This window comes from Chiloscyllium plagiosum, unplaced genomic scaffold (assembly GCF_037043375.1).
Source record: "Chiloscyllium plagiosum isolate Xiang-an unplaced genomic scaffold, Cpla_swu_hap1 HiC_scaffold_13, whole genome shotgun sequence".
In the NCBI taxonomy this organism is placed as follows: domain Eukaryota; kingdom Metazoa; phylum Chordata; class Chondrichthyes; order Orectolobiformes; family Hemiscylliidae; genus Chiloscyllium; species Chiloscyllium plagiosum.
In genome coordinates, this window is record NW_028270151.1 from 84,220,229 (window position 1) to 84,243,657 (window position 23,429).

The 23,429-nt window shown below is 51.5% G+C and overlaps 1 protein-coding gene across 1 annotated transcript in view; it reads left to right on the forward strand.

Annotated features, from left to right (window-relative positions):
• Window positions 1-1,905: 1,905 nt before the first annotated feature.
• Window positions 1,906-23,429, forward strand: part of LOC122555716 (LIM and senescent cell antigen-like-containing domain protein 2) — a 223,146-nt gene continuing 201,622 nt past the window's right edge. The window contains exon 1 of the mRNA XM_043701764.2: window positions 1,906-2,181. Within this exon, the coding sequence (XP_043557699.1) occupies window positions 2,171-2,181 (11 nt within the window). The 5' untranslated portion in view covers window positions 1,906-2,170. The remainder of the gene's footprint in view (window positions 2,182-23,429) is intronic.

Genomic DNA, 23,429 nt, shown 5'->3' on the forward strand with positions numbered 1-23,429 from the left:
GAAACGTCGATTCTCCTGCTCCTTGGGTGCTGCCTGACCTGCTGCGCTTTTCCAGCAACACATTTTTCAGCTCTGATCTCCAGCATCTGCAGTCTTCACTTTTTCCCAGGACAGACCAGTACAGCCCAGCTCAGCCCACCACAGACCAGTACAGCCCAACTCAGCACAGTCCAGCACAGCCCAGCACAGCCCTGCTCAGCATAGTCCAGCTCAGCCCAGGACAGACCAGTACAGCCCAGCTCAGCACAGGCCAGCTCAGCTCAGCACAGATCAGTGCAGCCCAGCACAGCCCTGTACAGACCAGTGCAGCCTAGCACAGCCTAGCTTAGCACAGGATGGTACAACACAGCTGAGACCAGGCAAAAGTGAGGGCTGCAGATGCTGGAGATCAGAGTCAAGATTAGAGTGGTGCTGGAAAAGCATAGCAGTTCAGGCAGCATCCGAGGAGCAGGAAAATCGACGTTTCAGGCAAAAGTCCTTCATCAGGAAGGTTCTGATGAAGGGAATTCCTGATGAAGGGCTTTTGCCCGAAACATCTACTCTTTTCCAGCACCACTCTAATCTTGACAGACGAGACCAGCACAGCCCAAACCAGACAGCTCAGCACAGCCTGGCACAGTCCAGCACAGCCCGGCATTGCCCAGCACATCCAGCTTAGCACAGCACAGCCCAGCTCAGCCCAGACCAGTACAGCTTAGTCCAGTACAGCTCAGCCCAGACCAGCACAGCCAATCCCAGCTCAGCCCAGACCAGCACGGCTCAGACCAGTACAGCTCAGTCCAGTCCAGTACAGCTCAGACCAGCCCAGCCCAGCCCAGCCAAGCCAAGCCCAGATCAGCACGGCTCAGACCAGTACAGTTCAGACCAGTATAGCTTAGTCCAGTACAGCTCAGAACAGACCAGCACAGCTCAGACCAGTATAGCTTAGTCCAGTACAGCTCAGCTCAGGACAGACCAGCACGGCTCAGACCAGTATAACTTAGTCCAGTACAGCTCAGAACAGACCAGCACAGCTCAGACCAGTATAGCTTCGTCCAGTACAGCTCAGCTCAGAACAGACCAGTACAGCTCAGACCAGCACAGTTCAGACCAGTACAGCTCAGCCCAGTACAGCCCAGCTCAGAACAGACCAGCACAGCCCAGACCAGTATAGCTTAGTCCAGTACAGCTCAGCTCAGAACAGACCAGCATGGCTTAGACCAGTACAGTTCAAACCAGTATAGCATAGTCCAGTACAGCTCAGCCCAGCACAGAACAGACCAGCACAGCTCAGACCAGTACAGTTCAGACCAGTATAGCTTAGTCCAGTACAGCTCAGCCCAGCTCAGAACAGACCAGCACAGCTCAGACCAGTATAGCTTCGTCCAGTACAGCTCAGCTCAGAACAGACGAGCACGGCTCAGACCAGCACAGTTCAGACCAGTACAGCTCAGCCCAGCACAGCCCAGCTCAGAACAGACCAGCACAGCCCAGACCAGTATAGCTTAGTCCAGTACAGCTCAGCTCAGAAGAGACCAGCATGGCTTAGACCAGTACAGTTCAAACCAGTATAGCATAGTCCAGTACAGCTCAGCCCAGCACAGAACAGACCAGCACAGCTCAGACCAGTACAGTTCAGACCAGTATAGCCTAGTCCAGTATACAGCTCAGCCCGGCTCAGAACAGCCCAGCTCTGACCTCCTGTGACGCTGTGCACCCCCCAGCCACCCCTGTGTGAGAGCTGAAAGGGGGTTTGAAGGGGGGGGGGGTGGGGAGCCAGGCTGATGTGTGAGTGCCCCCGGAGAGGGGGGGGCACTCGGCCCCGTGGAGGGGGCAGCTCCTCCTGCCCGTGGGTTTGAGTTGCCCCATGATCAATCCCTGACATTACCCCAGAGCAGACACGGTTAACATCTTCCCCCTCCCCAGCTGCTGGAGCTCTGCTGGGACGGCGCTTGCAGATCCCAGCAGGGAGAAGGCGCTTTGTCAGGGACTCCCAGCAGAGCCTGGCTCAGGGGAAACCTGCGCTGTTTATCGCAGCCCCGTGTCTGGGGAGGGAGGGCGGACCGACCGTCTGCCAAGCAGCGCCGCTCCGATCCCTCCTTTTTTGGGTTGGAAACACTTGCTCCAGACTCTGCTGCAGCTCCGCGAGCTGCCCAAGGACGGGGAGAGCGGGGAACCGGCCACCAGCAGCATGACCGGGAGGTGAGGGCACTGGTACCCAGTCCCCGGGCAAGGCGTGTGGGCATCGGGGAGAGAGGGAGAGGGGGGGGGGGAGAGAGGGAGAGGGGGGGGGGGAGAGAGGGAGAGGGGGGGGGGAGAGAGGGAGAGGGGGGGGGGAGAGAGGGAGAGGGGGGGGGGGAGAGAGGGAGAGGGGGGGGGAGAGAGGGAGAGGGGGGGGGGGAGAGAGGGAGAGGGGGGGGGAGAGAGGGAGAGGGGGGGGGGGAGAGGGAGAGGGGGGGGGGAGAGAGGGAGAGGGGGGGGGGGAGAGAGGGAGGGGGGGGGGAGAGAGGGAGGGGGGGGGGAGAGAGGGAGAGGGGGGGGGGAGAGAGGGAGAGGGGGGGGAGAGAGGGAGGGAGGGGGGGGGGAGAGAGGGAGAGGGGGGGGAGAGAGGGAGAGGGGGGGGGAGAGAGGGAGAGGGGGGGGAGAGAGGGAGAGGGGGGGGGAGAGAGGGAGAGGGGGGGGGAGAGAGGGAGAGGGGGGGGGAGAGAGGGAGAGGGGGGGGAGAGAGAGAGAGGGGGGGGAGAGGGGGAGAGGGGGGGGAGAGGGGGAGAGGGGGGGGAGAGAGGGAGAGGGGGGGGGAGAGAGGGAGAGGGGGGGAGAGAGGGAGAGGGGGAGAGAGGGAGAGGGGGGGGAGAGGGAGGGGGGGGGAGAGAGGGAGAGGGAGAGGGGGGGGAGAGGGAGAGGGGGGGAGAGAGGGAGAGGGGGGGGAGAGAGGGAGAGGGAGAGGGGGGGGAGAGAGGGAGAGGGAGAGGGGGGGGAGAGGGAGAGGGGGGGGAGAGAGGGAGAGGGGGGGGGAGAGAGGGAGAGGGGGGGGGAGAGAGGGAGGGGGGGGAGAGAGGGAGAGGGGGGGGAGAGAGGGAGAGGGGGGGGAGAGAGGGAGAGGGGGGGAGAGAGGGAGAGGGGGGAGAGAGGGAGAGGGGGGGGAGAGAGGGAGAGGGAGAGGGGGGGGAGAGGGAGAGGGGGGGGAGAGAGGGAGAGGGGGGGGAGAGAGGGAGAGGGAGAGGGGGGGGAGAGAGGGAGAGGGAGAGGGGGGGAGAGGGAGAGGGGGGGAGAGAGGGAGAGGGGGGGGAGAGAGGGAGAGGGGGGGGGAGAGAGGGAGAGGGGGGGGGAGAGAGGGAGAGGGGGGGGAGAGAGGGAGAGGGGGGGGAGAGAGGGAGAGGGGGGGGGAGGGAGGGAGAGGGGGGGGGAGGGGGGGAGAGAGGGAGAGGGGGGGAGAGAGGGAGAGGGGGGGGGAGAGGGAGGGGAGGAGAGGGGAGAGGGGGGGAGAGAGGGAGAGGGAGGGGGGGGGAGAGAGGGAGAGGGGGGGGAGAGAGGGGGGGGAGAGAGAGGGGGGGGAGAGGGAGGGGGGGGGGAGAGAGGGAGGGGGGGAGAGGGGGGGGAGAGGGAGGGGGGGGGAGAGAGGGAGAGGGGGGGAGAGAGGGAGGGGGGGGAGAGGGAGAGGGGGGGGAGAGAGGGGGGGGGAGAGAGAGCGGGGGGAGAGAGGGAGGGGGGGGAGAGAGGGGGGGAGAGGGAGAGGGGGGGGGAGAGAGGGTAGTAGGGGGGGGAGAGGGGGGGGAGAGGGAGAGGGGGGGGGGAGAGAGGGAGAGGGGGGGGAGCGAGGGAGAGGGGGGGAGAGGGGGGGAGAGGGGGGGGGGAGAGGGGGAGAGGGGGGGGGAGAGGGGGAGGGGAGAGGGGGAGAGGGGAGGGAGAGAGGGAGAGGGGGGGGAGAGGGAGGGGGGGGGAGAGAGGGAGAGGGGGGGGAGAGAGGGAGGAGAGAGAGGGAGAGGGGGGGGAGAGGGAGGGGGGGGAGAGAGGGAGAGGGGGGGAGAGGGAGAGGGGGGGGAGAGAGGGGGGGGGAGAGAGGAGGGGGGGGAGAGAGGGAGAGGGGGGAGAGGGAGAGGGGGGGGGAGAGAGGGAGAGAGGGGGGGGGGAGGAGGGAGAGAGGGGGGGGAAGGAGGGAGTGGGGGGGGGGGATGGAGGGAGAGAGGGGGGGAAGGAGGGAGTGAGGGGGGGGAAGGTGGGGGAGGGGGGGGAAGGAGGGAGAGAGGGGGGGGGAAGGAGGGAGAGAGAGGGGGGGGATGGTGGGTGAGAGAGGGGGGGGGAAGGAGGGAGTGAGAGGGGGGGGGGAAGGAGGGTGAGAGAGGGGGGGGGAGGTGGGAGAGGGGGGGGGAAGGAGGGGAGAGGTGGGGGGGATGGTGGGAGGGGGGGAGGAGGGAGAGAGGAGGGGGGGAAGGTGGGAGAGGGTGGGGGGAGGTGGGAGAGGGTGGGGGGAGGAGGGAGGGGGTGGGGGGGAGGAGGAGAGAGAAGGGGAAGGAGGGAGAGAGAAGGGGGGAAGGAGGGGGGGGATGGGGGGGAAGGAGGTGAGGAGTTGGGGGGGATGGTGGGGGGGGGGGGGGGTGGGGGGGTGTGGGGGGGGTGTGGGGTGGGGGGGGAGGAGGGTGGGGGTGGGGGGGGGGGGGTGGAGAGTGTGGGGGAGGTGGGGGGGGGGGTTGGTGGGAGTGTGAGGGGGGTTGGTGGGGGGTGGAGGGTGTGTGTTGGGGGGTTGGTGGGAGTGAGTTGGGGGGTTGGGTGGGGGGGGTTGGTGGGTGTGTGTTGGGGGGTTGGTGGGGGTGTGGGGGGGAAGGTTGGGGTGTAGGGGGGGAGGAGGGAGAGGGGGGTTGGTGGGAGAGAGAGTGGTGGGGGAGGTGGGAGAGTGGGGGGATGGAGGGAGTGAGAGAGGGGGGGAGGAGGGAGAGAGAGTGGGGGGGGAAGGAGGGAGAGAGGGGGGCGAGGAGGGAGAGAGGGGGGCGAGGAGGGAGAGAGGGGGGGGGAAGGAGGGGTGAGATGGGGGGAAGGAGGGAGGGGGGGGGAAAGGATGGAGAGAGAGAGGAGGGGGAAGGAGGGTGAGGGAGGGGGGGAAGGAGGGAGAGAGAGTGGAGGGGGAAGGAGGGAGAGGGAGGGGGGGAAGGAGGGAGAGAGGAGGAGGGGGAAGGAGGGTGAGAGAGGGGGGAAGGAGGGAGAGAGAGGGGGGAAGGAGGGAGAGAGAGGTGGGGGGAAGGAGGGGGGGGAAGGTGGGGGGGAAGGTGGGAGGGGGTGATGGAGGGGGTGAAGGAGGGAGGGGGGAAGGAGGGGGAGAGGGGGGAAGGAGGGAGAGGGGAAGGTGGAGTGAGAGGGGTGGGGGAAGGTGGGAGAGTGAGAGGAGGGGGGATGGAGGGAGAGAGGGGGGAAGGTGGGAGTGTGGTGGGGGGAGGGTGGGAGAGAGAGAGGGGGGATGGAGGGAGAGAGGGGGGGTTGGAGGGGAGTGAGGTGGGGGGGGATGGAAGGTGGGGGGGAAAGGAGGGGAGGGGTAGGGGGAAGGAGGGAGAGGGAGGGGGAAGGGAGGGTGAGGGAGGGGGGAAGGAGGAAGAGAGAGGGGGGAAGGAGGGAGAGGGGGGGGATGGAGAGAGAGAGGGGGGAAGGAGGGAGAGAGAGGTGGGGGGGAAGGAGGGAGAGGGGGGGTAAGGAGGGATAGAGACGGGGGGAAGGAGGGAGAGAGAGGGGGGGAAGAAGGGAGAGAGGGGGGGGGAAGGGAGAGAGGGGGGGAGAGGGAGAGAGAGGGGGGGAAGGAGGGAGAGAGGGGGGGGAAGGAGGGAGAGAGAGGTGTGGGGGAAGGAGGGAGAGAGAGGTGTGGGGGAAGGAGGGAGAGAGAGATGGGGGGAAGGAGGGAGAGAGGGGGGGGAAGGGGGGGGAAGGAGGGAGAGAGAGGTGGGGGGGGAAGGAGGGAGAGAGGGGGGGAAGGAGGGAGGGGGGAGGGGAAGGAGGGAGAGAGGGGGGGGGGGAAGGGAGAGAAAGGAGGGAGAGAGAGGGATGAGGGAGCCACCAGGGAGAGAGGGGGAAGACAGCATCAGGGAGAGGGGGAGAGAGTCCCAGGGAGAGAGAGTCCCAGGGAGAGAGAGTCCCAGGGAGAGAGAGTCCCAGAGAGAGAGAGTCCCAGAGAGAGAGCCCCAGGGAGAGCGAGAGAGTCTCAGGGACAGAGAGGGGGAGAGAGTCTCAGGGAGAGAGAGGAGGACAGAGACCCGGGAGATAAAGAAGGAGAGAACCCCGGGGGGAGAGAGTGAGCCCAAGGGGGAGGGTCGGGGAGAGAAGCCCGTGGGGCAAGAGAGACCCCGGGGGAGGGATTGGGGGAGAGCCCCAGGAGGATACAGCCCCAGGGGGAGAGAGTGGGGGAGCGACTGGGTGCTCACTGAGAGGATGTGGCCTGGGAGAGGGTTAAGCCACAGGAAGGTGGGTAAGGCTCTGGAGAAGGGAATGTGGCAGGGATTAAGATACAGGGGGAGAATGTCACTAACACATTGGGCATGCCAATGTTACTGTAATGGACTGTGGGTGTGTCCGTGATTGTGTAACAGACTGTGAGTGTGTAAATGAGTGTGACTGACTGTGAATGTGTCAACATTTGTCTGATGGATTGTGGGAGTGACAGTGTTCGTTTGATGGATTGTTGGTGTGTGTTCGTGCGATGGTCTAGGGGTATGTCAACATTAGGAGAAAGTGAGGACTGCAGATGCTGGAGATCAGAATCGAGAGTGTGGCGCTGGAAAAGCACAGCAGGTCAGGCAGCATCTGAGGATCAGGAGAATCGACAATTCGGGCAGAAGCCCTTCATCAGGAAAGCCCTTCATTAGTCTCATGGTCTGTGAGTGTGTCAGTGTTAGTTTTATGCACAGTGGGTGTGTCAGTGTCAGTGCGGTAGACTGAGTGTGTCAGTGTTAGTGTTATGGACATTGGGTGTGTCAGTGTCAGTGTGAGGACTGAGTGTGTCAGTGTTAGTGTTATGCACATTGGGTGTGATAGACTGAGTGTGTCAGTGTTAGTGTTATGCACAGTGGGTGTGTCAGTGTGAGGACTGAGTGTGTCAGTGTTAGTTTTATGCACAGTGGGTGTGTCAGTACGGTAGACTGAGTGTTAGTGTTATGGACAGTGGGTGTGTCAGTGCTAGTATGATAGACTGAGTGTGTCAGTGTGATTGAGTGTGTCAGTGTTAGTGTTATGGAGAGTGGGTGTGTCAGTGTCAGTGTGATAGACTGAGTGTGTCAGTGTTAGTGTTATGGAGAGTGGGTGTGTCAGTGTCAGTGTGACAGACTGAGTGTGTCAGTGTCAGTGTTATGGGCAGGGGGTGTGTCAGTGTGACAGACTGAGTGTGTCAGTGTTAGTTTTATGCACAGTGGGTGTGTCAGTGTTAATGTGATAGACTGAGTGTGTCAGTGTTGGTGTTATGGAGAGTGGGTGTGTCAGTGTGAGGACTGAGTGTGTCAGTGTTAGTGTTATGGACATTGGGTGTGTCAGTGTGATAGACTGAGTGTGTCAGTGTTAGTGTTATGCACAGTGGGTGTGTCAGTGTGAGGACTGAGTGTGTCAGTGTTAGTTTTATGCACAGTGGGTGTGTCAGTACGGTAGACTGAGTGTTAGTGTTATGGACAGTGGGTGTGTCAGTGCTAGTGTGATAGACTGAGTGTGTCAGTGTGATTGAGTGTGTTAGTGTTATGGAGAGTGGGAGTGTCAGTGTGATAGACTGAGTGTGTCAGTGTTAGTGTTATGGAGAGTGGGTGTGTCAGTGTCAGTGTGACAGACTGAGTGTGTCAGTGTCAGTGTCAGTGTTATGGGCAGGGGGGTGTGTCAGTGTGACAGACTGAGTGTGTCAGTGTTAGTTTTATGGAGAGTGGGTTGTCAGTGTTAATGTGATAGACTGAATGTGTCAGTGTTAGTGTTATGGGCAGTGGGTGTGTCAGTGCTAGTGTGATAGACTGAGTGTGTCAGTGTTAGTGTTATGGGCAGTGGGTGTGTCAGTACTAGTGTGATAGACTGAGTGTGTCAGTGTTGGTGTTATGGGCAGTGGGTGTGTCAGTGTCAGTGTCAGTGTGATAGACTGAGTGTGTCAGTGTTGGTGTTATGGACAGTGGGTGTGTCAGTGTTAATGTGATAGACTGAATGTGTCAATGTTAGTGTATGGGCAGTGGGTGTGTCAGTGCTAGTGTGATAGACTGAGTGTGTCAGTGTTAGTGTTATGGGCAGTGGGTGTGTCAGTGCTAGTGTGATAGACTGAGTGTGTCAGTGTTGGTGTTATGGACAGTGGGTGTGTCAGTGTTAATGTGATAGACTGAATGTGTCAGTGTTAGTGTTATGGGCAGTGGGTGTGTCAGTGCTAGTGTCACAGACTGAGTGTGTCAGTGTCAGTGTTATGGGCAGGGGGTGTGTCAGTGTGACAGATTGAGTGTGTCAGTGTTTTTTATGGAGAGTGGGTTGTCAGTGTTAATGTGATAGACTGAATGTGTCAGTGTTAGTGTTATGGGCAGTGGGTGTGTCAGTGCTGGTGTGATAGACTGAGTGTGTCAGTGTTGGTGTTATGGGCAGTGGGTGTGTCAGTGCTGGTGTGATAGACTGAATGTGTCAGTGTTAGTGTTATGGGCAGTGGGTGTGTCAGTGTTAATGTGATAGACTGAATGTGTCAGTGTTAGTGTTATGGGCAGTGGGTGTGTCAGTGCTAGTGTGATAGACTGAGTGTGGCAGTGTTAGTGTTATGGGCAGTGGGTGTGTCAGTGCTAGTGTGATAGACTGAGTGTGTCAGTGTTGGTGTTACGGACAGTGGGTGTGTCAGTGTTAATGTGATAGACTGAATGTGTCAGTGTTAGTGTTATGGGCAGTGGGTGTGTCAGTGCTAGTGTGATAGACTGTGTGTGTCAGTGTTAGTGTTATGGGCAGTGGGTGTGTCAGTGCCAATGTGATAGACTGTGTGTGTCAGTGTTAGTGTTATGGGCAGTGGGTGTGTCAGTGCTAGTGTGATAGACTGAGTGTGTCAGTGTTAGTGTTATGGGCAGTGGGTGTGTCAGTGTCAGTGTGATAGACTGAGTGTGTCAGTGTTAGTGTTATGGACAGTGAGTGCGTCAGTGTCAGTGTGATAGACTGAGTGTGTCGTGTTAGTGTTATGGGCAGTGGGTGTGTCAGTGTCAGTGTGATTGAGTGTGTCAGTGTCAGTGTGAAAGACTGCGTGTATCAGTGTTCGTGTTATGGACAGTGGGTGTGTCAGTGTGCTAGACTGAGCGTGTTAGTGTTATGGACAGTGGGTGTGTCAGTGTGATTGAGTGTGTCAGGATGATAGACTGAGTGTGTCAGTGTTAGTATTATGGACAGTGGGTGTGTCAGTGCTAGTGTGATAGACTGAGTGTGTCAGTGTTAGTGTTATGGACAGTGGGTGTGTCAGTGTCAGTGTGCTAGACTGTGTCAGTGTTAATGTGATAGACTGAGTGTGTCAGTGTTGGTGTTATGGACAGTGGGTGTGTCAGTGTTAATGTGATAGACTGAGTGTGTCAGTGTTGGTGTTATGGACAGTGGGCATGTCAGTGTTAATGTGATAGACTGAGTGTGTCAGTGTTGGTGTTATGGAGAGTGGGTGCGTCAGTGTCAGTGTGATAGACTGAGTGTGTCAGTGTTGGTGTTATGGACAGTGGGCGTGTCAGTGTTAATGTGATAGACTGAGTGTGTCAGTGTTGGTGTTATGGACAGTGAGCGTGTCAGTGTGATAGACTGAGTGTGTCAGTGTTAGTGTTATGGACAGTGGGTGTGTCAGTGTTAATATGATAGACTGAGTGTGTCAGTGTTAGTGTTATGGACAGTGGGTGTGTCAGTGTCAGTGTGATAGACTGAGTGTGTCAGTGTTAGTGTTATGGACAGTGGATGTGTCAGTGTCAGTGTGATAGACTGAGTGTGTCAGTGTTAGTGTGATAGACTGAGTGTGTCAGTTTTGGTGTTATGGACAGTGGGTGTGTCAGTGTCAGTGTGATAGACTGAGTGTGTCAGTGTTAGTGTGATAGACTGAGTGTGTCAGTGTTAGTGTTATGGACAGTGGGTGTGTCAGTATGATAGAATGTGTGTGACAGTGTTAGTGTTATGGAGAGTGGGTGTGTCAGTGCCAGTGTGATAGACTGAGTGTGTCAGTGTTAGTGTTATGGACAGTGGGTGTGTCAGTGTTAATGTGATAGACTGAATGTGTCAGTGTTAGTGTTATGGGCAGTGGGTGTGTCAGTGCTAGTGTGATAGACTGTGTGTGTCAGTGTTAGTGTTATGGGCAGTGGGTGTGTCAGTGCTAGTGTGATAGACTGTGTGTGTCAGTGTTAGTGTTATGGGCAGTGGGTGTGTCAGTGCTAGTGTGATAGACTGAGTGTGTCAGTGTTAGTGTTATGGGCAGTGGGTGTGTCAGTGTCAGTGTGATAGACTGAGTGTGTCAGTGTTAGTATTATGGTCAGTGAGTGCGTCAGTGTCAGTGTGATAGACTGAGTGTGTCGTGTTCATGTTACGGGCAGTGGGTGTGTCAGTGTCAGTGTGATTGAGTGTGTCAGTGTCAGGATGATAGACTGAGTGTGTCAGTGTCAGTGTGAAAGACTGCGTGTATCAGTGTTCGTGTTATGGACAGTGGGTGTGTCAGTGTGCTAGACTGAGAGTGTTAGTGTTATGGACAGTGGGTGTGTCAGTGTGATTGAGTGTGTCAGTGTCAGGATGATAGACTGAGTGTGTCAGTGTTAGTAATATGGACAGTGGGTGTGTCAGTGCTAGTGTGATAGACTGAGTGTGTCAGTGTTAGTGTTATGGACAGTGGGTGTGTCAGTGTCAGTGTGCTAGACTGTTGTCAGTGTTAATGTGATAGACTGAGTGTGTCAGTGTTAGTGTTATGGACAGTGGGTGTGTCAGTGTTAATGTGATAGACTGAGTGTGTCAGTGTTAGTGTTATGGACAGTGGGTGTGTCAGTGTCAGTGTGCTAGACTGTGTCAGTGTTAATGTGATAGACTGAGTGTGTCAGTGTTGGTGTTATGGACAGTGGGTGTGTCAGTGTCAGTGTGCTAGACTGTGTCAGTGCTAGTGTGATAGACTGAGTGTGTCAGTGTTGGTGTTATGGACAGTGGGTGTGTCAGTGTGCTAGACTGTGTCAGTGCTAGTGTGATAGACTGAGTGTGTCAGTGTTGGTGTTATGGACAGTGGGTGTGTCAGTGTTAATGTGATAGACTGAGTGTGTCAGTGTTGGTGTTATGGACAGTGGGTGTGTCAGTGTTAATGTGATAGACTGAGTGTGTCAGTGTTGGTGTTATGGACAGTGGGTGTGTCAGTGTCAGTGTGATAGACTGTGTCAGTGTTAATGTGATAGACTGAGTGTGTCAGTGTTGGTGTTATGGACAGTGGGTGTGTCAGTGTTAATGTGATAGACTGAGTGTGTCAGTGTTGGTGTTATGGACAGTGGGCGTGTCAGTGTTAATGTGATAGACTGAGTGTGTCAGTGTTGGTGTTATGGACAGTGGGCGTGTCAGTGTCAGTGTGATAGACTGAGTGTGTCAGTATTAGTGTTATGGACAGTGGGTGTGTCAGTGTTAATGTGATAGACTGAGTGTGTCAGTGTTAGTGTTATGGACAGTGGGTGTGTCGGTGTTAATATGATAGACTGAGTGTGTCAGTGTTAGTGTTATGGACAGTGGGTGTGTCAGTGTTAATGTGATAGACTGTGTCAGTGTTAGTGTTATGGACAGTGAGTGTGTCAGTGTCAGTGTGATAGACTGAGTGTGTCAGTGTTAGTGTTATGGACAGTGGATGTGTCAGTGTCAGTGTGATAGACTGAGTGTGTCAGTGTTAGTGTGATAGACTGAGTGTGTCAGTGTTGGTGTTATGGACAGTGGGTGTGTCAGTGTCAGTGTGCTAGACTGTGTCAGTGTTAATGTGATAGACTGAGTGTGTCAGTGTTAGTGTTATGGACAGTGGGTGTGTCAGTTTCAGTGTGATGGACTGAGTGTGTTAGTGTTATGGACAGTGGGTTGTCAGTGTTAGTGTTATGGACTGAGTGTGTCAGTGCTAGTGTGATAGGCTGAGTGTGTCAATGTCAGTGTGACAGACTGAGTGTGTCAGTGTCAGTGTGATAGACTGAGTGTGTCAGTGTTAGTGTTATGGACAGTGGGTGTGTTAGCGTTATGGACAGTAGGTGTGTCAGTGTAAGTGTGATAGACTGAGTGTGTCAGTGTTATGGACAGTGGGTGTGTCAGTGTCAGTGTGATAGACTGAGTGTGTCAGTGTTAGTGTTATGGACAGTGGGTGTGTCAGTGTTAGTGTGATAAACTGAGTGTGTCAGTGTTAGTGTTACGGACAGTGGGTGTGTCAGTGTAAGTGTGATAGATTGAGTGTGACAGTGTTAGTGTTATGGGCAGTGGGTGTGTCAATGTCAGTGTGATAGACTGAGTGTGTCAGTATTATTGTTATGGACAGTGGGTGTGTCATGAAAAGTGGGTGTGTCAGTTTGATAGACTGAGTGCATCAGGGTTAGTGTTATGGGCAGTAGGTGTGTCAGTGTCAGCGTGATAGAGCGAGTGTGTCAGTGTTAGTGTTATGGGGAGTGGGTGTGTCAGTGTCAGCGTGATAGAGCGAGTGTGTCAGTGTTAGTGTTATGGGGAGTGGGTGTGTCAGTGTCAGTGTGATAGTGCGAGTGTGTCAATGTTAGTGTTATGGACAGTGGGTGTGTCAGTGTCAGCGTGATAGAGCGAGTGTGTCAGTGTTAGTGTTATGGGCAGTAGGTGTGTCAGTGTGATAGTGCGAGTGTGTCAGTGTTAGTGTTATGGACAGTGGGTGTGTCAGTGTTAATGTGATAGACTGAATGTGTCAGTGTTAGTGTTATGGGCAGTGGGTGTGTCAGTGCTAGTGTGACAGACTGAGTGTGTCAGTGTCAGTGTTATGGGCAGGGGGTGTGTCAGTGTGACAGACTGAGTGTGTCAGTGTTTTTTATGGAGAGTGGGTTGTCAGTGTTAATGTGATAGACTGAATGTGTCAGTGTTAGTGTTATGGGCAGTGGGTGTGTCAGTGCTGGTGTGATAGACTGAGTGTGTCAGTGTTAGTGTTATGGGCAGTGGGTGTGTCAGTGCTAGTGTGATAGACTGAGTGTGTCAGTGTTGGTGTTATGGGCAGTGGGTGTGTCAGTGTCAGTGTGATAGACTGAGTGTGTCAGTGTTGGTGTTATGGGCAGTGGGTGTGTCAGTGTTAATGTGATAGACTGAATGTGTCAGTGTTAGTGTTATGGGCAGTGGGTGTGTCAGTGCTAGTGTGATAGACTGAGTGTGGCAGTGTTAGTGTTATGGGCAGTGGGTGTGTCAGTGCTAGTGTGATAGACTGAGTGTGTCAGTGTTAGTGTTATGGACAGTGGGTGTGTCAGTGTCAGTGTGATAGAGCGAGTGTGTCAGTGTTAGTGTTATGGGGAGTGGGTGTGTCAGTGTGATAGTGCGAGTGTGTCAGTGTTAGTGTTATGGACAGTGGGTGTGTCAGTGTGATAGAATGTGTGTGACAGTGTTAGTGTTATGGAGAGTGGGTGTGTCAGTGTTAGTATGATAGACTGAGTGTGTCAGTGTTCGTGTTATGGACAGTGGGTGTGTTAGTGTCAGTGTGATAGGTTTGTGAGTGTGTCAGTATTAATGTGATGTGAGTGTGCCCATGTCTGTGTCAGTGTTCAGGTTTGCGAGTGTGTCAGCATTAGTGTGATGTGAGTGTGTCCATATCAGTGTTAGTGAACAGGTTTGTGAGTGTGTCAGTAATCATATGATGTGAGTGTGCCCATGTCAGTGTTAGTGAGCAGGTTTGTGAGTGTGTCAGCGTTAGTGTGATGTGAGTGTGCCCATGTCAGTGTTAGTGAGCAGGTTTGTAAGTGTGTCAGTGTTAGTGTGATGTGAGTGTGCCCATGTCAGTGTTAGTGAGCAGGTTTGTAAGTGTGTCAGCGTTAGTGTGATGTAAGTGTGCCCATGTCAGTGTTAGTGAGCAGTTTTGTGAGTGTGTCAGTAATAGTGTGATGTGAGTGTGCCCATGTCAGTGTTAGTGAGCAGGTTTGTGAGTGTGTCAATATTAATGTGATGTGAGTGTGCCCATGTCAGTGTTAGTGAGCAGGTTTGTGAGTGTGTGAGTATTAGTGTGATGTGAGTGTGCCCATGTCTGTGTCAGTGTTCAGGTTTGCGAGTGTGTCAGCATTAGTGTGATGTGACTGTGCCCATGTCAGTGTTAGTGATCAGGTTTGTGAGTGTGTCAGTAATCATGTGATGTGAGTGTGCCCATGTCAGTGTTAATGAGCAGGTTTGTGAATGTGTCAGCGTTAGTGTGATGTGAGTGTGCCCATGTCAGTGTTAGTGAGCAGGTTTCTAAGTGTGTCAGCGTTAGTGTGATGTAAGTGTGCCCATGTTAGTGTTAGTGAGCAGGTTTGTGAGTGTGTCAGTAATAGTGTGATGTGAGTATGCCCACGTCTGTGTTAGTGAGCAGGTTTGTGAATGTGTCTGTAATAGTGTGATGTGAGTGTGCCCATGTCAGTGTCAGTGTTCAGGTTTGTGAGTGTGTCAGTGTTAATGTGATGTGAGTGTGCCCATGTCAGTGTCAGTGTTTAGGTTTGTGAGTGTGTCAGCGTTAGTGTGATGTGAGTGTGCCCATGTCAGTGTTAGTGAGCAGGTTTGTGAGTGTGTCAGTATTAGTGTGCAGGTTTGTGAGTGTGTCAGCGTTAGTGAGCAGGATTGTGAGTGTGTCTGTATTACTGTGATGTGAGTGTGTCGTGTCAGTGTTAGTGTGCAGTTTTGTGAGTGTGTCGGTGTTAGTGTGCAGGGTTGTGAGTGTGTCAGTGTTAGAGTGCAGGGTTTTGAGTGTGTCAATGTTAGTGTGCAGGGTTGTGATTGTGTCGATGTTAGTGTGCAAGGTTTTGAGTGTGTCAGTGTTAGTGTGCAGGGTTGTGATTGTGTCGATGTTAGTGTGCAGGGTTGTGAGTGTGTCAGTGGTAGTGTGCAGGGTTGTGATTGTGTCGATGTTAGTGTGCAGGGTTGTGTGTGTTTCAATGTTAACGTGCAGTTTTGTGTGTGTGTCAATGTTAGTGTGCAGGATTGTGAGTGAGTTAATATTAGTGTGCTGGATTGTAAATGGGTCAGTGTTAGTGTGCAGGATTGTGAGTGTGTCACTGTGCAGGATTGTGAGTGTGTCAGTGTTAGTGTGCAGGGTTGTGATTGTGTCGCTGTTAGTGTGCTGTTTTGTGTGTGCGTCATTGTTAGTGTGCAGGATTGTGTGTGTGTCAATGTTAGTGTGCAGGATTGTGAGTGTGTTAATGTTAGTGTGCAGGGTTGTGAGTGTGTCAGTGGTAGTGTGCAGGGTTGTGATTGTGTTGATGTTAATGTGCAGGATTGTGAGTGTGTTAATGTTAGTGTGCAGTTTTATGTATGGGTCAGTGTTATTGTGCAGTTCTGTGAATGCGTTAGCGTGCAGTTTTGTGAGTGTGTCAATGTAAGTGTGCAGATTTGTGTGTAGATCATTGATAGTGTGCAGTTTTGTGAGTGTGTCAATATTAATGTGCAGTTTTGGGTGTGGATAAATGTTAATGTGCAGTTTTTGTGAGTGGGTCAGTGATAGTGTGCAGGGTTGTGAGTGTGTCAGTGTTAGGGTGCAGTCTTGTGTGTGGTCAGTGTCAGTGTGCAGGATTATGAGTGAGTCGATATTAATGTGCAGTTTTGTGTATGGGTCAGTGTTAGTGTGCAGGGTTGTGAGAGTGTCAGTGTTAGGGTGCAGTTTTGTGAGTGTTTAATGTTCGTGTGCAGTTTTGGGAGTGTGTCAATGTTAATGTGAAATTTTGTGTGTGGTCAGTGTTAGTGTGAAGGATTGTGATTGTGTCGATGTTAGTGTGCAGGATTGTGAGCATGTCACTGTATGTGTGCAGGATTGTGAGTTGGTCAATGTTAATGTGCAGTTTTGTGTGTGTGTCAGTGTTAGTGTGCAGATTTGTGTGCATGTCACTGTTAGTGTGCAGGTTTGTGAGGGTGTCAATGTTAATGTGCAGGGTTGTGAACATGTCAGTGTTAGTGTGCAGGGTTGTGATTGTGTCGGTATTAATGTCCAGGGTTGTGAGTGTGTCAATGTTAGTGTACCGGATTGTGAGTGTGTCAGTGTTAGCATGCAGGGTTGTGATTATGTTGATGTTAGTGTGCAGGATTGTGAGTGTGTCAGTGTTAGTGTGCAGTTTTGTGTGCGGGTCAGTGTTAGTGTGCAGGGTAGTGAGTGTGTCAAAGTTAGTGTGCAGGGTTGTGAGTGTGTCACTGTGTGCAGGGTTGTGAGTGTGTCAGTGTTAGTGAGCAGGATTGTGTGTGTCGATGTTAATGTGCAGTTTTGTGTGTGTCTCAATGTTAGTGTGCAGGATTGTGAGTGTGTCAATGTTAGTCTGCAGGGTTGTGAGTGTGTCAGTGTTAGTGTACATGGTTGTGATTGTGTCGATGTTTGTGTGCAGGGTTGTGTGTGTGCAAGATTGTGAGTGTGTTAACGTTACTGTGCAGTTTTGTGAGTGTGTCATTGTAAGTGTGCAGATTTGTGTGTAAGTCATTTAAGTGTGCAGTTTTGTGACTGTCAATGTTAATGTGCAGGATTGTGATTGTGTCAATGTTAGTGTGCAGAATTGAGTGTGTCAGTGTTAGTGTGCAGGATTATGTGTCAGTGTTAGTGTGCTAGGTTGTGAGTGTGTCAATGTTAGTGTTCAGGGTTGTGAGTGTGTCACTGTGGGCAGAATTGTGAGTGTGTCAGTGTTAGTGTGCAGGTTTGTGATTGTGTCGATGTTAGTGTGCAGTTTTGGGTGTGCATCAGTGTTAGTGTGCAGTTTTGTGAGTGTGTCAATGTTAGTGTGCAGGATTGTGTGCGCGTCAGTGTTAGTGAGCAGGATTGTGTGTGTCGATGTTAATGTGCAGTTTTGTGTGTGTCTCAATGTTAGTGTGCAGGGTTGTGACTGTGTCAGTGTTAGTGTGCATGGTTGTGATTGTGTCGATGTTAGTGTGCAGGGTTGAGAGTGTCAGTGTTAGTGTGCAGGATTGTGAGTGTGTTAGTGTTAGTGTGCAGGATTGTGATTGTGTCGATGTTAGTGTGCAGGATTGTGAGTGTGTTGATGTTGGTGTGCAGAATTGTGAGTGTGTCAGTGTTAGTGTGCTGGATTGTGATTGTGTCGATGTTAGTGTGCAGGGTTGAGAGTGTCAGTGTTAGTGTGCAGGATTGTGAGTGTCAGTGTTAGTGTGCAGGGTAGTGAGTGTGTCAGTGTTTGTGTGCAGGGTTGTGTGTGTGCAAGATTTTGAGTGTGTTAACGTTACTGTGCAGTTTTGTGAGTGTGTCAATGTAAGTGTGCAGATTTGTGTGTAAGTCATTTAAGTGTGCAGTTTTGTGAGTGTGTCAATGTTAATGTGCAGGATTGTGATTGTGTCAATGTTAGTATGCAAGATTGAGTGTGTCAGTGTTAGTGTGCAGGATTATGTGTCAATGTTAGTGTGTTGGATTGTGAGTGTGTCAGTGTTAGTGTGCTGGGTTGTGAGTGTGTCAATGTTAGTGTGCAGGGTTGTGATTGTGTCACTGTGGGCAGAATTGTGAGTGTGTCAGTGTTAGTGTGCAGGTTTGTGATTGTGTCGATGTTAGTGTGCAGTTTTGGGTGTGCATCAGTGTTAGTGTGCAGTTTTGTGAGTGTGTCAATGTTGGTGTGCAGGATTGTGCGTGCGTCAGTGTTAGTGTGCAGGGTTGTGATTGTGTCAATGTTAGTGTGCAGGATTGTGTGTGTGCAAGATTGTGAGTGTGTTAATGTTAGTGTGCAGGACTGTGAGTGTGTTAATGTTAGTGTGCAGTTTTGTGAGTGTGTGAATGTCAGTGTGCAGATTTGTGTGTAGGTCATTGTTAGTGTGCAGTTTTGTGAGTGTGTCAGTGTTAACATGCAGTTTTGTGTGTGGATCAATGTTAGTGTGCAGTTTCGTGTGTGTGTCGATGTTAGTGTGCAGGGTTGTGAGTGTGTCAGTGTGCAGGGTTGTGATCATGTCGACGTTAACGTGCTGTTTTGTGTGTGAGTCAGTATTTTGATGTGCGGGATTGTGAGCGGGTCAGTGTTAGTGTGCAGGGTTGTGAGTGTGTCAGTGTTAGGGTGCAGTTTTGTGAGTGTGTTAATGTTAGTGGCAGTTTTGTGTGTGGTCAGTGTTAGTGTGCAGGATTGTGAGTGGGTCAGTGTTAGTCTGCAGGGTTGTGAGTGTATCAGTGTTAGTGTCGTGGATTGTAATTGTGTTGATGTTAGTGTGCAGTTTTGTGTGTGCATCAGTGTTAGTGTGCAGTCTTGTGAGTATGTCAGTGTTAGTGTGCAGGATTGTGAGTGTGTCAGTGTTAGGGTGCAGTTTTGTGAGTGTGTTAATGTTAGTGGCAGTTTTGTGTGTGGTCAGTGTTAGTGTGCAGGATTGTGAGTGGGTCAGTGTTAGTCTGCAGGATTGTGATTGTGTTGATGTTAGTGTGCAGTTTTGTGTGTGTGTCAGTGTTAGTGTGTAGGATTGTGAGTGTGTCAGTGTTAGTGTGCAGGGTTGTGATTGTGTCGATGTTAGTGTGCACTTTTGTGTGTGCATCAGTGTTAGTGTGCAGTTTTGTGAGTGTGTTAATGTTAGTGTGCAGGATTGTGAGTGTGTCAGTGTTAGTGTGCAGGAGTGTGTGTGTGTCAGTGTTTATGTGCAGTTTTATGTTAGTATGCAGTATGAGTCAGGGTTAGTGTACAGTTCTGCGAATGTGTTAACATTACTGTGCAGTTTTGTGAGCGTGTCAATGTAAGTGTGCAGATTTATGTGTAGGTCATTGTAAGTGTGCAGTTTTGTGAATGTGTCAATGTTAACGTGCAGTTTTGTGTGTATGTCAGTATTTTGATGTGCAGGATTGTGAGTGTGTCAGTGTTAGTGTGCAGGGTTGTGTGCGTCACTGTTAGGGTGCGGTTTTGTGAGTGTGTTAATGTTAGTGGCAGTTTTGTGTATGGTCAGTGTCAGTGTGCAGGATTGTGAGTGAGTCGATGTTAATGTGCAGTTTTGTGTATGGGTCAGTGTTAGTGTGCAGGGTTGTGAGTGTGTCAGTGTTAGGGTGCAGTTTTGTGAGTGTTTAATGTCAGTGTACAGGTTTGGGAGTATGTCAATGTTCATGTGCAGTTTTGTGTGCGTGTCAGTGTTAGTGTGCAGTTTTGTACAGTGTCAATGTTAATGTGCAGGGTTGTGAGGGTGTCAGTGTTAGTGTGCAGGGTTGTGATTGTGTCGGTGTTAATGTCCAGGCTTGTGAGTGGGTCAATGTTAGTGTGCAGGATTGTGAGTGTGTCACTGTTAGCATGCAGGGTTGTGATTGTGTTGATGTTAGTGTGCAGGATTGTGAGTGTGTCAGTGTTAGTGTGCAGAGATGTCAGTGTTTCACTCTGTGCAGGTTGTGAGTGTGTTAATGTTAGTATGCAGGATTGTCAGTGTGTCAGTGTTAGTGTGCAGGATTGTGAGTGTTTCACTGTGTGCGGGTTGTGATTGTGTCGATGTTAGTTTGCGGGGTTGTGAGTGTCAATGTTAGTGTGCAGGATTGTGAGTGTGTCAGTGTTAGTGTGCTGGATTGTGATTGTGTCAATGTTAGTGTGCAGTTTTGTGTGTGTATTAATGTTAGTGTGCAGGATTGTGATTGTGTCAGTGTTAGTATGCAGGATTGTGAGTGTGTCGATGTTAGTGCAGGGTTGTGAGTGTGTCAATGTTAGTGTGCAGGGTTGTGATTGTGTCGATGTTAGTGCAGGGTTGTGAGTGTGTCAATGTTAGTGTGCAGAGTTGTGATTGTGTCGATGTTAGTGCAGGGTTGTGAGTGTGTCAATGTTAGTGTGCAGGGTTGTGATTGTGTCGATGTTAGTGCAGGGTTGTGAGTGTGTCAATGGTAGTGTGCAGGGTTGTGATTGTGTTGATGTTAGTGCAGGGTTGTGAGTGTGTCAATGTTAGTGTGCAGGATTGTGTGTGCATCAGTGTTAGTGTGCAGGATTGTGAGTGTGTCAGTGTTAATGTGCAGTTTTGTGTGTGTGTCAATGTTAATGTGCAGGGTTGTGTGTGTCTCTGTTAGTGTGCAGGATTGTGAGTGTGTCGATGTTAGTGTGCAGGATTGTGTGTGTATTAATGTTAGTGTGCAGGATTGTGATTGTGTCAGTGTTAGTGTGCAGGATTGTGAGTGTGTCAATGTTGGTGTGCAGGATTGTGAGTGTCAGTGTGAGTGTGCAGGGTTGTGATTGTGTCAGTGTTAGTGTGCAGGATTGTGATTGTGTCAGTGTTACTGTGCAGGATTGTGAGTGTGTCAGTGTTAGTGTGCAGGATTGTGTGTGTGTCAATGTTAATGTGCAGTTTTGTGTGTGCGTCAATGTTAATGTGCAGGATTGTGAGTGTGTCAGTGTTAGTGTGCAGGATTGTGAGTGTGTTGACGTTGGTATGCAGGATTGTGAGTATGTCAGTGTTAGTGTGCAGGATTGCGATTGTGTCGATGTTAGTGTGCAGGATTGAGAGTGTCAGTGTTAGTGTGCAGTATTGTGTGTGTCAGTGTTAGTGTGCAGGATTGTGAGTGTGTCAGTGTTAGTGTGCAGGGTTGTGATTGTGTCAGTGTGAGTGTGCAGGATTCTGAGTGTGTCAGTGTTAGTGTGCAGGATTGTGATTGTATCGATGTTAGTGTGCAGGATTGTGAGTGTGTTGATGTTGGTGTGCAGGATTGTGAGAGTGTTAGTGTGCAGGATTGTGAGTGTGTCAGTGTTAGTGTGCAGGGTTGTGATTGTGTTGACGTTAGTGTGCAGGGTTGTGAGTGTGTCAGTGTTAGTGTGCAGGATTGTGAGTGTGTCGATGTTGGTGTGCAGGATTATGAATGTGTCAGTGTTAGTGTGCAGGGTTGTGATTGTGTTGATGTTAGTGTGCAGGGTTGTGAGTGTGTCAGTGTTAGTGTGCAGGGTAGTGAGTGTGTCAGTGTTAGTGTGCAGGATTGTGATTGTGTCGATGTTGGTGTGCAGGATTGTGAGTGTGTCAGTGTTAGAGTGCAGGATTGTGATTGTGTCGATGTTGGTGTGCAGGATTGTGAGTGTGTCAGTGTTAGTGTGCAGGATTGTGATTGTGTTGATGTTAGTGTGCAGGATTGAGAGTGTCAGTGTTAGTGTGCAGGGTTGTGAGTGTTTTAGTGTTAGTGTGCAGGGTTGTGAGTGTGTCAGTGTTAGTGTGCCGGATTGTGATTGTGTCGATGTTAGTGTGCAGGATTGTGAGTGTGTTGATGTTGGTGTCCAGAATTGTGAGTGTGTCAGTGTTAGTGTGCAGGATTGTGATTGTGTCGATGTTAGTGTGCAGGGTTGAGAGTGTCAGTGTTAGTGTGCAGGATTGTGAGTGTGTCAGTGTTAGTGTGCAGAGTTGTGATTGTGTCAGTGTTAGTGTGCAGGGCTGGGATTGTGTTGATGTTAGTGTCCAGGATTGTGAGTGTGTCAGTGTTAGTGTGCAGGATTGTGCGTGTGTCAATGTTGGTGTGCAGGATTGTGAATGTGTCAGTGTTAGTATGCAGGGTTGTGATTGTGTCGATGTTAGTGTGCAGGGTTGTGAGTGTCAGTGTTAGTGTGCAGGGTTGTGAGTGTGTCAGTGTTGGTGTGCAGGGTTGTGATTGTGCCGATGTTAGTGTGCAGGGTTGTGAGTGTGTTAGTGTGCAGGATTGTGAGTGTGTCAGTGTTAGTGTGCAGGGTTGTGATTGTGTTGACGTTAGTGTGCAGGATTATGAATGTGTCAGTGTTAGTGTGCAGGGTTGTGATTGTGTCGATGTTAGTGTGCAGGGTTGTGAGTGTGTCAGTGTTAGTGTGCAGGGTAGTGAGTGTGTCAGTGTTAGTGTGCAGGATTGTGATTGTGTCGATGTTGGTGTGCAGGATTGTGAGTGTGTCAGTGTTAGAGTGCAGGATTGTGATTGTGTCGATGTTGGTGTGCAGGATTGTGAGTGTGTCAGTGTTAGTGTGCAGGATTGTGATTGTGTCGATGTTAGTGTGCAGGATTGAGAGTGTCAGTGTTAGTGTGCAGGGTTGTGAGTGTTTTAGTGTTAGTGTGCAGGGTTGTGAGTGTGTCAGTGTTAGTGTGCCGGATTGTGATTGTGTCGATGTTAGTGTGCAGGATTGTGAGTGTGTTGATGTTGGTGTGCAGAATTGTGAGTGTGTCAGTGTTAGTGTGCAGGATTGTGATTGTGTCAATGTTAGTGTGCAGGGTTGAGAGTGTCAGTGTTAGTGTGCAGGATTGTGAGTGTGTCAGTGTTAGTGTGCAGAGTTGTGATTGTGTCAGTGTTAGTGTGCAGGGCTGGGATTGTGTTGATGTTAGTGTGCAGGATTGTGAGTGTGTCAGTGTTAGTGTGCAGGATTGTGCGTGTGTCAATGTTGGTGTGCAGGATTGTGAATGTGTCAGTGTTAGTATGCAGGGTTGTGATTGTGTCGATGTTAGTGTGCAGGGTTGTGGGTGTGTCAGTGTTAGTGTGCAGGGTAGTGAGTGTGTCAGTGTTAGTGTGCAGGATTGTGATTGTGTTGATGTTGGTGTGCAGGATTGTGAGTGTGTCAGTGTTAGTGTGCAGGATTGTGAGTGTGTCAATGTTGGTGTGCAGGATTGTGAGTGTCAGTGTGAGTGTGCAGGGTTGTGATTGTGTCAGTGTTAGTGTACAGGATTGTGAGTGTGTCAGTGTTACTGTGCAGGATTGTGTGTGTGTCAGTGTTAGTGTGCAGGATTGTGTGTGTGTCAATGTTAATGTGCAGTTTTGTGTGTGCGTCAATGTTAATGTGCAGGATTGTGAGTGTGTCAGTGTTAGTGTGCAGGGTTGTGATTGTGTCAGTGTTAGTGTGCAGGATTGTGAGTGTGTTGATGTTGGTATGCAGGATTGTGAGTATGTCAGTGTTAGTGTGCAGGATTGTGAGTGTGTCAGTGTTAGTGTGCAGGGTTGTGATTGTGTCAGTGTGAGTGTGAAGGATTCTGAGTGTGTCAGTGTTAGTGTGCAGGATTGTGATTGTATCGATGTTAGTGTGCAGGATTGTGAGTGTGTTGATGTTGGTGTGCAGGATTGTGAGTGTGTCAGTGTTAGTGTGCAGGATTGTGAGTGTCAGTATTAGTGTGCAGGGTAGTGAGTGTGTCAGTGTTAGTATGCAGGGTTGTGATTGTGTCGATGTTAGTGTGCTGGGTAGTGAGTGTGTCAGTGTTAGTGTGCAGGATTGTGAGTGTCAGTGTTAGTGTGCAGGGTTGTGAGTGTGTCAGTGTTGGTGTGCAGGGTTGTGATTGTGTCGATGTTAGTGTGCAGGGTTGTGAGTGTGTTAGTGTGCAGGGTTGTGATTGTGTTGACGTTAGTGTGCAGGGTTGTGAGTGTGTCAGTGTTAGTGTGCAGGATTGTGAGTGTGTCGATGTTAGTGTGCAGGATTGTGAGTGTTTTAGTGTTAGTGTGCAGGATTGTG